Consider the following 12,471-nt stretch of genomic DNA (forward strand, 5'->3'; position numbering starts at 1 on the left):
CCACTATCGTTGTTTGCTACAGTATTAGTACCACCATCAGAAACGGCATGATTGGCAAGGTGATTGGCCCACTCTGGTTTTCCATGTTTGGCACAACAAGCTTCCACTAAGTGCCCTGTTTTACCGCAATGAGTACAAAGTCGAGATGTCTTATCAGACAATTGAACACCACGACCTTCAAAAGACCTACTAACTCCCCCTGAACCACGATCACGTCCCCTTCCATAAGAGGTAGTGAAGGCTGAATTTTCTCCTTTAGAACTTTTGTTTGGAGAACTCCCTTCAGGCAAGGCAATACGTTGAAGTCTAGAATATGCTTCACTAAGATTAGGGACATGCTCACCAGCAAGAAGATGTCCTTTGACAGATTTCAGTTCAGGGTTCAATCCTGCAAGAAACTTAGACACAAAAAATTCATTCCGTTGGGCCTTTAGCTTCTCTATATCAGTTGTGAGAGGTTGAAAGACATTAAACTCCTCCATCATGCCTTTAAAGGAGTTGTAATAATCCTGCAGAGACTTGTCAGCTTGCTGAAATTGAAATAGCTTTTCATAAATACTAAAAATCCGAGTCATATTTTTAGCTTGGGAATAAGTCTCTTGCAAATCATCCCATATTCCCTTTGCAGTCTTATGGAACATAACATCCGCTGCAATATCAAGAGCCATACTATTCCACATCCAAATTTTGATGATTGCATCATCTTGGATCCAACTAAAATAGGATTTGTCAGTCTCATCAGGAGGTTCATCCTCAATGAACTTAAGCTTACCTTTTGCAAGTATGTACACCCTAACCGCTTGTGACCACAACAAGTAATTAGAACTACCTTTGAGCTTGATAGATGTAATTTGAACGTTTACATGATCTCCTTGAGATCCTTTTGATTCAGCCGTACTCATGATTGAGTCACGTGTAAGTGAAGACATTAAACTGAGGTAGATAGCACTCAAATCAATTTTCCAAAACTTGAAGTAGAATGAGCAGAAAAAAAAATTCTGCAACCTTAGGACAGAATAGGAGAAAAAAAAAGAGAGAGAGGTAACAGAGGTATCCAAGTTCTGGAACGTGTAAGAGTAAGGTAATAGGTAGAGAAGATCAGTTCACATGAATATCTGATCTAACAGTCCATAATATACAGCATTAGGTGGCTGCACACCAAGGAAACAGAAGAAAAAAAGAATTTCAGAAGAGAATATTGAGAACAACACTATTTTGATTCAAAAAAGCTCTGATGCCATGTTAGAAAACAAGCTTTAAACAATCAAAATAGCAGTTGAACTTGAACAAAGAAAAGAGAGAAGAAGAAGAAGAGAAGAGAGATGAAGAACTAGTAGAAAAAACCTGTGATTCTTTGCTAAAGAGTCTAGAATCACAGAGCACTTTTATTTATAGCTTCTAATGAATCTAATACAACTTGAGAGACAAGTAATTGTCCTCTAGAAGAAGGAAACAAAAAATTACAGCTTTAGTAACTTCCTAACTCCTAAAATAGAAAGTTCTGAAAATAGAAACTACCACCAAAATAGAAACTATGCTTTCTAAAAAACTCTCAAAACTTATGTAGCAAGATTCCCACATTAGAAATAGAAAATATAAAGTTTTTACTGTTCACGTGAACAGTGTTTTTACTGTTCACGTGAACAGTAAACTCCAAATTTACGTATACTTCAACAACCTTTGTTGAGAATAGATTTTGGAATAAAAAATATGTTTGGTATGTCAAAATGAAAAAAAAAATTAGGAAATGAGAAAAAAAAGAAAAAAAAACATGGTTTTATAAAAGAATATGCATTGACCATTTTACCCTCACTTTGATTTGAAAATTTTAAGTGAACCTGCGCATAAATAAAAAGAATGAAATTTTCACCCACAATCCATAATGAACAAAAAGTCTATTATGGATTATGGGGGTTTTTTTATTATTTTAAATAAAAACAAAACTGATAATAGATGCCAAACACTTTAAAATAATGAAAATTTCCCATAATTGAGAATGATAATAGATACCAAAAAGAGCCTTAATCAGATAAGAAGAAAGAAGGAAATAATGATGGTTGAATTAATATGCAGAGACATCCAGTAAAAAAATAATGCTATTACTAAATTAAAGCCTCTTAAATGCATTTCTGACTAGGAAGTTTTGTATTCATCACCAACTATATGGAAGTATAGAACTAAATTAATCAAAATCACAAATAAGATAGTCCTTTATTCCTTGTACTCAATCTCTATGATAAATAAAGGCAGGCTATGTAACACTGACATAAGCTCTATCCCTAAAATCTCAACAGTAAGAAGTATGACAAACTAAGAATAACAACTCCAAAACATAAGCAATCAAATATACCAATGACAAAAACATGAGACATTACCTTGGCTCTGGTGACAACTTGGCAGGAAGATATAACTTCCGACTCAGAACCTATAAGCAGTTTAGTGTCAAGCACCCATCAATTATAAGCAGCAAAAACAAATATGGTGTAAAGCATCTAATTTAGACATAATAAGTATGGCATCAATTGTTATAGGATCCAAATAATTTCAGATACACTGAAGGCAATATCCAACAGAAATAAAAATCTAACAGAAACACAGCATGTGAAACAAATCAACCTACAATCTCAAGATGAAAACCATGGGTGGTACAGAAAGGCTTTACCACATGTAATTTTTTATTTATTTATTCACTTTTATAAGGTTAAATAAATATGCAAGTTCTATACTAAAGCATGTTGAGGCAATGGCAATTCAGAATAATTGCAAACTGAAGTGCAGGAACAAAAATGTCTGCAGTGGAAGATAATAACAACCAGAATATTGGCAATCTATTGTGTACCTCTATCCTCCAGCCCATGCTTTTTCATATATAAACCAATTCAAAGTTCCAATAAGAAAAGACATCCTTATGACTATCAATAACCAGCATCTCAGAAGATGACTATCACAATAAATCACATAAGAAAAGCTTCAAATATATCACGATCAAAAATGTCCAGTATCCCCCTTACTTTGGCACTAATCACTAGGCAAGTATCACCCTTCAGAAAAAATTCCAAATCCCATAATAAGGCAGATATATAATCCCCACAGTATACCTATAATTACATTCTGCAGTCCAATTGGAGCAGAAATGAGGAACCCAATTAAGTTCAGTGTGGAGCCCCCCCCCCCCCCAAGTAGAAAATACTCAGTCTCAAAAGTTAATTGCAATATCATGACTAACAAGAATGTCTGGGGGGTTGATGTGAATCCAATCCTAGGTATAGGGTTTCTTGGAAAGATTCCCTAGAAATCCAAAATATAGGATTCGCCAAGAATCTTCTTACAAATAGTTCCAAAAGATCCTGTGGGTAGATGGAAATTGAAGGGAAAGACTAGGAAACAAGAACTAAGATCCTAGGGGTTGTTAGGGTTTTAACCCAACATCTATATGGGTAAGGTAATTGGGAAGAAAGATAAAATTAGGGTTTTCAATCTTTATGGGATGTAATAAAATTAATGGGGAAAGGATAATAAAGATGAAGATCCAAATATGGGATAAGAAGCCAAGGAATGATCAATATGGAATGGATCTTTGAAAACCTTTCTTGAAATCTTTCTTTTTCTTCTCTTTTCTTTCTTTTCTTTCTTTTTCTTTCTTTCTTCTCTTTTTTTTCTGTTTTTCTTTGTTTTCTTTTCTTTTTCTTTCTTTGTTTTTCCTTCTTTTTGTTTTCTGCCTTTTCTTTTTCTGTTTCAGATCTGCCACAAGGCAGAGAGGGGAGGGAAAGAGAGTCTGAGAGAGAAAGGAGGGGGTGGGGGCAAGGGCTAAGGGCTAAGGGGTTCGCAGGGGGTCAGGAATGCTGCTGCTGTGATGAGGCATCATGGGGGAGGGACCTAGGGTGGTGCACAGGACAGCGGAGGGGGAGGGGAGAGCTTGCAGGGTCTAGAGGTGGTGGGGGGAGGGGGCTGCCTGGGGTATGCAATGGGATAGGGAGGTGAGCGAAGGGGATGGGGATGTTGTACTTACCTGTAGAAGTCGCTGTAGTTGTCAATGCCTACTGGAATTTGTTGAAGGCTGTAGAGAATGGGAAGAACTTGAAAAGGCTTGAAGAAGGATGCTGAATATTGAAGAACTTTCCAAAATCTGCCGAGGCTACCTCAAGAGAAACCCCTGTCCTCAACTAAATCAATTTTTAATTCAATAATCAAACTTCCCAAATTACCCCCCCCCCCAAAAAAAACACTTATTTATAGCCTACTAAAAGAACTAGACTCTTAAGTAGAATTCCTTTATAGACTAGGATCCCACCACATAATCTTGATCCTTGAAATAGAATCTAAATATCTAAAAGACACATGCTGAAAATAAATGATTATATGACATAAACTCTATCTAAGAAAATTCACTTAAAAAGAACTCCTAAAGACACTCAACTACCAACTAATAACTCAACAACTAATAAAGACAAATTCTAATCCAAAGCAAACTCCTAAAAGATAAAAACCCTTCTTGTAAAAGAGTCTTATCTTATCCACAAGTTAGCCAATTCAAACACAACTCAAATTAAGAAGTAAAACTGATGTAGGAGAAACCCTATAAACTAGGGGACCTACAAAGTGGGCTACAAGACTCTTAGAATTAAATACCTATTCTTGACATATAATAAAGAAAGGAATTTGCAGGATTTGAAATCTGATTAATCATGCACGTAAGACAGCTAAAGTAGAGAAATAAACACAATAAGTCTTACTGGTAAGCACAACAATACAAGAATCAATAGGGAAACAAGGGGATGGGGATCTTGGCACCATAACACTAAATTGAATGCAAGGGTATTAAGAAACTTACAGAAAAATAGAACTGTCCTAATCAACATCAGATTTCTAACAAGGAATTCAACAATTAACAATGTAAAGGGAGTCTCGGGAAGTTTTTGTTTTAAACAAAACTACTGCCAAAGAATAAATGAGAAATACTTTGGGAGAGATAACATTACTTGCTGATCCTGGCTGCAAAACAGGGGTTAGAAAGCATCTAGGAACAGAAATAAGAGAAAGAAAAAATATTTTGAAGTAGTGGTGAATCCTAGGAAATGAGAAAAAAATATTTTGAAGTAATAGTGTATCTGAGGAAAGAGAGTAGGTGATAAGATAGAGGGAGGGAAAGAAAAGAAACAAAGAGAAGGGAAGGGAGACTAACAAAAGAAAACTAGACTGCCGTATAAGGGAAAGAGAGAAGGAAAAAAACAAAGGTTTTTTTCTGCAAGAAAATTATAACAACTGTGGGGTTTGGGGAAGAAGAAGAAGATTTCCAGGAAAGAAACTAGGTCTTTTTTCGAAAAAAAGAGTAGATCTTTGTAGAAGAGAGCAAGGGGAATTTTTCTAGTGGAAAACAACGGTGGAAGGAGGAAAGAGAGCTTACCTGGAGAGAGGGGGAAGAACTAGTACCGCCAGGAGAAAGAGAGAGCAGCGTAAGCTTCTTTTCGAATTCTTTTTTTTTTCATTCAGTGATTGCCATAAATGAATTCCATACAATGTTTAAATAAAAAAGTTGATCCCTCACAACCCTACATGTTTAATTACCAAAATAATCCCAACTTGAGTTGTATATATAACCCAAACTCAAAATAATTCAAAATTGGGCCAAAATAGACTCTAGGCCCAGCCCATAAAGACTCAAACATGAAATTAAAATATTTCAATAGTAAACTACTACCCAACCTACTAAGACTTAAGGAAAATAACATGACAAACTGCTTATGAGCAGTGTTTCTCATCGAACCAACCAATACCCTCCGAACTTATCATCCATCCACATAGATGCTGTCGTGGGATGCTTTTTACGTCAACGTCGCCAGTAAACTCGAAACTGCTCACTGATGTCCTCATCAACTCTCCCCGACTTTGAAGAATTCACCTCCGGTGAATAAAGGCTTTGGTAGTACTCTAGCATGTCTGGGTTAAGTCGTTGTAGCTCCGCCATCGTGATCCAAGTGTTGTCGATCTCAGGATGCCCCCGCCACTTAACTAGGAATTCTCTGTAACCTCCCTCTTTTGTAGTTGTAACTCTTTCATCAAGGATCTCTTCAACTGTCTCAACTCTTATGTGAAATTTAGGCATAGGTGGTACTGAAATAGTAGGGAGTGAAGGGGTCTTACCAGCAGGATCATCAAAAACAAAGGGAAGGGTGTTAAAGTCATCTGGATAGAAAGATGCAGTAGTAGAAGCGCCATGGAAGGGAACAAGGTCCTCCACATTGAAAATATTGTTGATTCCCATATTAGTTGGCAGATTAAGAACATAGGCATTAGCTCCTATTTTCTTCAGAATCTCGAATGGTCCTGCACTACGAGCATGTAGCTTGCTTGCTTTACCTTTAGTGAAACGTTGCGGTCTGATCCTGACCATCACCATATCTCCTTCTTGAAACTCTTACAGTCGTCGATGCACATCAGCTTTGGACTTATATCAATCATTACTCAGTGCTATTCGTTGTCTTATACTTGCATGTAAATCAGATATGTGCTGCACAAAAGACTCGGCTGATAGGGAGGTCCTAGAGCTAGACACAGCTAGAATAAGGTCTATAGGAGCCTTGGGCTGGTATCCTAGACACACCTCAAAAGGTGATAGACCAGTGGTTCGGTTCTTAGAGCTATTATAGGCAAACTCGGCTTGGGTAAGGACCCGGTCCCAACTGGTAAGGTACTCTCCTATAAGACAACGCACCAAGTTCCCTAGACCTCTATTAACAAATTTGTCTGATGTGTGATGTGTATATGAATTACTTTGCGAGGCAACTATAGCATAAACAACTCCTAACTCTTTACACTCAACTTCAAATTCTTGCTGATTTAGTATGCCAAGTGTTTTGGAGCAAGTTTGTTTGATGGTGCTGTGATAAGCCCCTTGTATCACGAGTCTATACTCGAAAGCGTGGAAAGCAAATCCCTAAAATCTAGTTAAAAAGGGAAGGAAACAATTGGAAGAATTGAAGAGTCCTATTGCATTCAGATTACCTTTTAGGATTAGATTTGAAGAGTCCTATTGCATTCAGATTGCCTTTTACGATTAGAGTTGGGATGGTTCGGTTGATTAATATGGTAGGAAAGTAATTGCTATAAATATGAAAAGGAAGAGTAGGTTAGGCATGTTTTTGAGTTATTGGGGAAGTTTAGGTGAGAATTATTACTCTTGGGTAGCCGTAGGATTCACCTACTGCTAGTAGTGTGTTTTGTTTCTCGTTCAACTTTTATTTAAAGTCCATTATTATTATTATCTTCTTGTGTTCTTCCGCCATTGTTAAGTTGCTTCGTTCGGGGTACTTAACAAATTGGTATCGAGCCAAACGACTCAGGGGTAATGGTAAAAAGAAAAATGGAACAGAGAGTAGAGGAATTAGAAACCATGGTTAAAGAGATTCAAGGTCAAGTAGGGGCCTTATCATATCAGATTGAAAAGGGGGAAAAAGCCAATGATGAATTCAAGGAGAAACTACGATTTCTGTTCTCAAAAGGGAAATCAGCCGATATCCTAACAGCAACGACGCCTGAGGAAACGCCAGATGAGAAAATGGGTGAAACAGAAAATTCGAAGGAATTTTTTCCTAGGCATCTTGACATGCCAATTTTTTGGGGGAACGACCCTATGGGATGGATCGCACGCACCGAAAGATATTTTGATTTGAACAAATTAAGCGATGGAGCGAAACTTCGAACCGCAACTTTGTGTTTTGAGGGAGTTGCGTTAGGGTGGATACGTTTTTGCAAGTTGCACCAACCATTACTATCATGGAAGAAATTGAAAGAGGCGATGATCTAGCGTTTCAGTTCCGCACATATAAAGACTCCACAAGAAGCATTGATCACCATAAGCAGGTTGGGTCGTTCGCTACTTACCGCAATGGATTTGAGGCGCTTACAGCGGCTGCCGGCGCTGTAGAAGAAGAGTGGCAGTGAAGGGCGTGTTTTTGGCAAGGTTGAATAAGGACGTTAGGACAGAGGTAAGGGTATTTGGACCCACTACATTGGGCCAAATAATGGATCTGGCCCAGGCAGTAGAAGCAAAAAATGTGGCTGGAAAATTCAAGCAGAAACCTTATTGGGCCCAGCCCACTCCACCGACCCAAAATTCAGCCCAACGATAAATTCAATTGGGCCCAACTAGCATTAACTCAAAAGGTCCAACACTGAACCCAGGAACCGGAACCAACTAGGCGTTCAATACCCCGGTTCGACCAACCCAAAAAGACCCATCGTCTTCTTCCTCTTCCCATCGTTCTACAACACCGTCGACTACAAGTTCTTACGGACAATCGAGGTGGCTTTCTCAGGAGGAAATCAAGGAAAAAATGGACAAGGGTGTTTGCTTCTGGTGCGATGCTCCTACCGCCCTTTGAAGCAACTGAGGGTGCTGCTACTTCACGATGCCGATGAACAGGATGTTGCAGCCACTACAGAAATGACCGACGGTAGCCCTGGAGTTGACGAAATCGACCCTCTGGTCGAAACGGAACTTTCACACACCTGTTTGGTAGGAATCGACTCACCCCACACCTTGAAGTTGAGAGGGCAGATTTCCGGTCACGATATCGTTGTGTTAGTCAACTGTGGTGCAACGCATAATTTCGTTACGCAGGAGCTGGTGGAGCCTTTCGGTCTAGAAGTACAACAGAAGAGTTTTCAAGTAACGTTGGGAGATGGCACGATTCAACGCGGCATTGGAGTGTGTCGAAATACTCCGATCAACATAGGTGGCGAGACTTTTATACATGATTTTTACCCATTCCATTTGGGCAACATTGACGATATTCTGGGTGTTGAATGGTTACAGACGTTAGGGGCGGTAAGAAGTAACTGGCGTTCACGAACCATGACGTTTGAGTGGCATGGACGACCTGTAAAACTATGTGCGGATCCGACTTTATTAAGATTGGAGACAACATTAAACAGTGTGTTACAATCCGTCCAGGCAGGAGGTGATGGATACTGGCTACACCCTCAATAGCCCAAATGCGAAGAGCTCGAAGGAAAAGAGGGGGCAGCGGTATCGCATTTATTAAAAGAATTCACACCGCTATTCGAGGCACCCACAGGATTACCGCCAAGGCGGAACCAGGACCACAGGATACGGCTAGCCGAAGGAAGTACACCACCTAATATGAGGCCCTATCGTTACCCACACTCTCAAAAGAACAAGGTCGAAAGGTTAGTACACGAAATGTTAACGGCAGGATTGATACGGCCTAGTATGAGTCCTTACTCCAGTCCGATATTGTTGGTCCGAAAGAAGGATGGAGGATGGAGATTCTATGTAGGTTATCGTGCCTTAAATAAACTCACGGTTCCTGACAAGTTCCACATTCCTGCAATTGACGAACTGTTAGATGAGTTAGGAGGAGCCACCATGTTCACAAAACTTGATTTAAAAGCAGGCTACCACCAGATCAGAATGGCGAATGACGATGAAGAAAAGGCGGCTTTTCGTACCCATAATGGGCATTACGAATTCCTTGTGATGCCTTTTGGGCTCTCAAATGCTCTTGCTACGTTCCAATCACTTATGAATGAGGTATTTCGTGAACATTTACGGCGATTTATTTTGGTGTTCTTTGACGATATTTTGGTGTATAGCAGGACTGTGGACGACCATGTGGGTCATTTACGAACCACCTTTACACTTCTAACACAACACTACCTCATTGTCAACAAAAAAAAATGTATGTTTGGACTTTGGAGTGGCTACACTGGAGTACTTAGGGCACATCATATCTAAAGACGGAGTAGCGGCGGATCCACGGAAAATCAAGTGTATAGAGGAGTGGCCCCAACCGAAAAATCTTAAAGCCCTACGAGGAGTTTTAGGGTTAACGAGGTATTACCGCAGATTTGTCAAAGACTATGGTAAGATTGCCGCTCCGCTCACTAATTTATTAAAGAAAGATGCGTTTCAGTGGAGTGATGACGCAACAAAGGCGTTTAACACCCTAAAGACAGCCATGACGACCGTTCCGGTGTTAGCTATGCCCGATTTCGCAAAGGAGTTTTGGGTGGAGACAGATGCTTCCGGTTTTAGGCTAGGTGCGGTTTTGATGCAAGATGGCCATCCAATTGCTTACTGGAGTCAGGTGTTATCATCTCGAGCGCAAACTAAATCCGTATATGAAAAAGAATTAATGGCAATAGTGCTTGCTATCCAGAAATGGCGTCATTACTTGATGGGGAGGCATTTTAAAGTACTAATTGATTAAAAAAGCCTGAAATATTTGTTGGATCAGCGTATTGTGCCTACGGATCAACAGAAGTGGGTCATAAAGTTGTTGGGATTTGATTTTGAGATTCTGTATCGTCCAGGCAGCGAGAACAAAGCCGCCGACGCTCTCTCGCGACAATCAGCGGGTGATATGCAGATTTCCTCCCTAACAGCAGCAAACTAGCAGAAAGTGAGGGTTTAGACGCAGCGGTACACACCTCGGACTGTTACCAGAAGATCATTTAGGCCTTAATGAAGGGATCCCAGGACTACCCCAACGATCAGCTTCAACAGGGCACCTTACTCTATAAGAACCGGTTAGTCATCCCCGACAGCTCACCATTAATTCCCAAATTACTTTCGGAGTATCATTCTACCCCAATCGGTGGGCATTCAGGGTTTTTTAGGACCTACAGGTGATTAGCAGTTGTGGTATACTGGGTAGGAATGAAGGCTGCAGACCGCGATTTTGTGGCTAGTTATGATGCTTGTCAGCGCAGTAAATATCAAACCATGAAACCCGCTGGACTCCTTCAACCACTGCCAATTCCGGATCGCATTTGGGAGGACATTAGCATGGAATTTATTGGTGGGTTACCTAGGACTAAGGGTGGAGATACCGTGCTTGTTGTAGTTGACCGGCTATCCGAGTACACTCACTTCATTGCTCTTTCACACCCTTATTCCGCCAAGGATGTGGCTACCTCGTTCAGCAAGGAGGTTATCCGCTTGCATGGGTTCCCTCGAACCATTGTCTCTGACCGAGATCGCGTCTTCCTTAGTAATTTTTGGATTGAGCTTTTCAAATTGGCAGGCACCAACTTCAAGTTCAGCAGTGCCTACCATCCTCAAACGGAGGTAGTAAATCGCAGCCTTGAGATTTACCTACGATGCTTCTGCACTTGCCAACCGAAGGACTGGATTAATTGGTTGTCGTGGGCCGAATATTGGTACAATACGACATTTCATTCAGCCACTAAAATGACTCCCTTTCAGCTTGTGTACGGGCGAGACCCCCCTTCTCTTCTGCGTTGGGAGGATGGTTGATCTAAAGTGGATGAGGTTGATGTGTTCCTTCGGGAGCGTAATCGAGTGTTGGATGACCTCAAAACAAATTTGCGGGTGGCCCAAGATCGGATGTGCGCTTCCGAGGATTCTAAGCATAGGGAGGTGCATTATCAAGTGAGAGATGAAGTTTTTCTTAAGCTACAACCTTATCGCTTCCAGAAACTTGCCAAACGGCCCAACAAGAAACTCAGCCATCGCTTCTACGGGTCATACCAGGCCATTGCACAAGTGGGACCAGTTTCCTATCGTCTACGTTTACCTGCTGATTCAAGGATCCACCCGGTGTTTCACATCTCACAGTTGAAGCAAGCACTTGGGCAGCATATTACTCCATAGCCGCTTCCAACTTGTTTGCAGCGGAACGGCGAGTTGCAGCTCACACCCGAAGCCTTGCTCAACATTTGTTTCTTTAGTCAAGGGACGCTGCAGGTTTTGATTCAATGGAAAGGACAGCCTCCTTGTGAAAATACTTGGGAAACTTCTGATGGGATGCAATCCCACTTTCCAAATTTTCACCTTGAGGACAAGGTGAAACTGTTGGAGGGGAGTATTGGTAAGCCCCTTGTATCACAAGTCTATACTCGAAAGCGTGGAAAGCAAATCCCTAAAATCTAGTTAAAAAGGGAAGGAAACGATTGGAAAAATTGAAGAGTCCTATTGCATTCAGATTACCTTTTAGGATTAGATTTGAAGAGTCCTATTGCATTCAGATTGCCTTTTACGATTAGAGTTGGGATGGTTTGGTTGATTAATATGGTAGGAAAGTAATTGCTATAAATATGGAAAGGAAGAGTAGGTTAGGCATGTTTTTGAGTTATTGGGGAAGTTTAGGTGAGAGCTATTGCTCTTGGGTAGCCGTAGGATTCACCTATTGCTAGTAGTGTGTTTTGTTTCTCGTTCAACTTTTATTTAAAGTCCATTATTATTATTATCTTCTTGTGTTCTTCCACCATTGTTAAGTTGCTTCATTCGGGTACTTAACATACTGCCTTTATGCTCCACAACCTTAAGCTCTTTTGGGGCAGTAGGGGTCAATCGGATCTTTTTCCCTTTATATTCAAAGATACAGATGTTAGATTTCCCATAGGTAGTGACATCCCTATCATATAACCATGGTCTCCCTAAAATGATGTGAGCAACATCCATCTCTAGAACATCACACCACACTC

General features: G+C 40.3%; 1 protein-coding gene across 1 annotated transcript in view; it reads right to left on the minus strand.

Moving 5' to 3' along the window:
- LOC149023176 (tRNA (cytidine(32)/guanosine(34)-2'-O)-methyltransferase-like) overlaps positions 1 to 12,471 on the minus strand; it is a 106,923-nt gene that overhangs the window by 86,857 nt on the left and 7,595 nt on the right. The window contains exon 4 of the mRNA XM_089143733.1: positions 2,376 to 2,425. Within this exon, the coding sequence (XP_088999859.1) occupies positions 2,376 to 2,425 (50 nt within the window). The remainder of the gene's footprint in view (positions 1 to 2,375; positions 2,426 to 12,471) is intronic.

Source organism: Hakea prostrata, chromosome 2 (genome assembly GCF_041222555.1).
Source record: "Hakea prostrata isolate BN-2017 chromosome 2, UWA_Hpros_2, whole genome shotgun sequence".
Lineage (NCBI taxonomy): Eukaryota > Viridiplantae > Streptophyta > Magnoliopsida > Proteales > Proteaceae > Hakea > Hakea prostrata.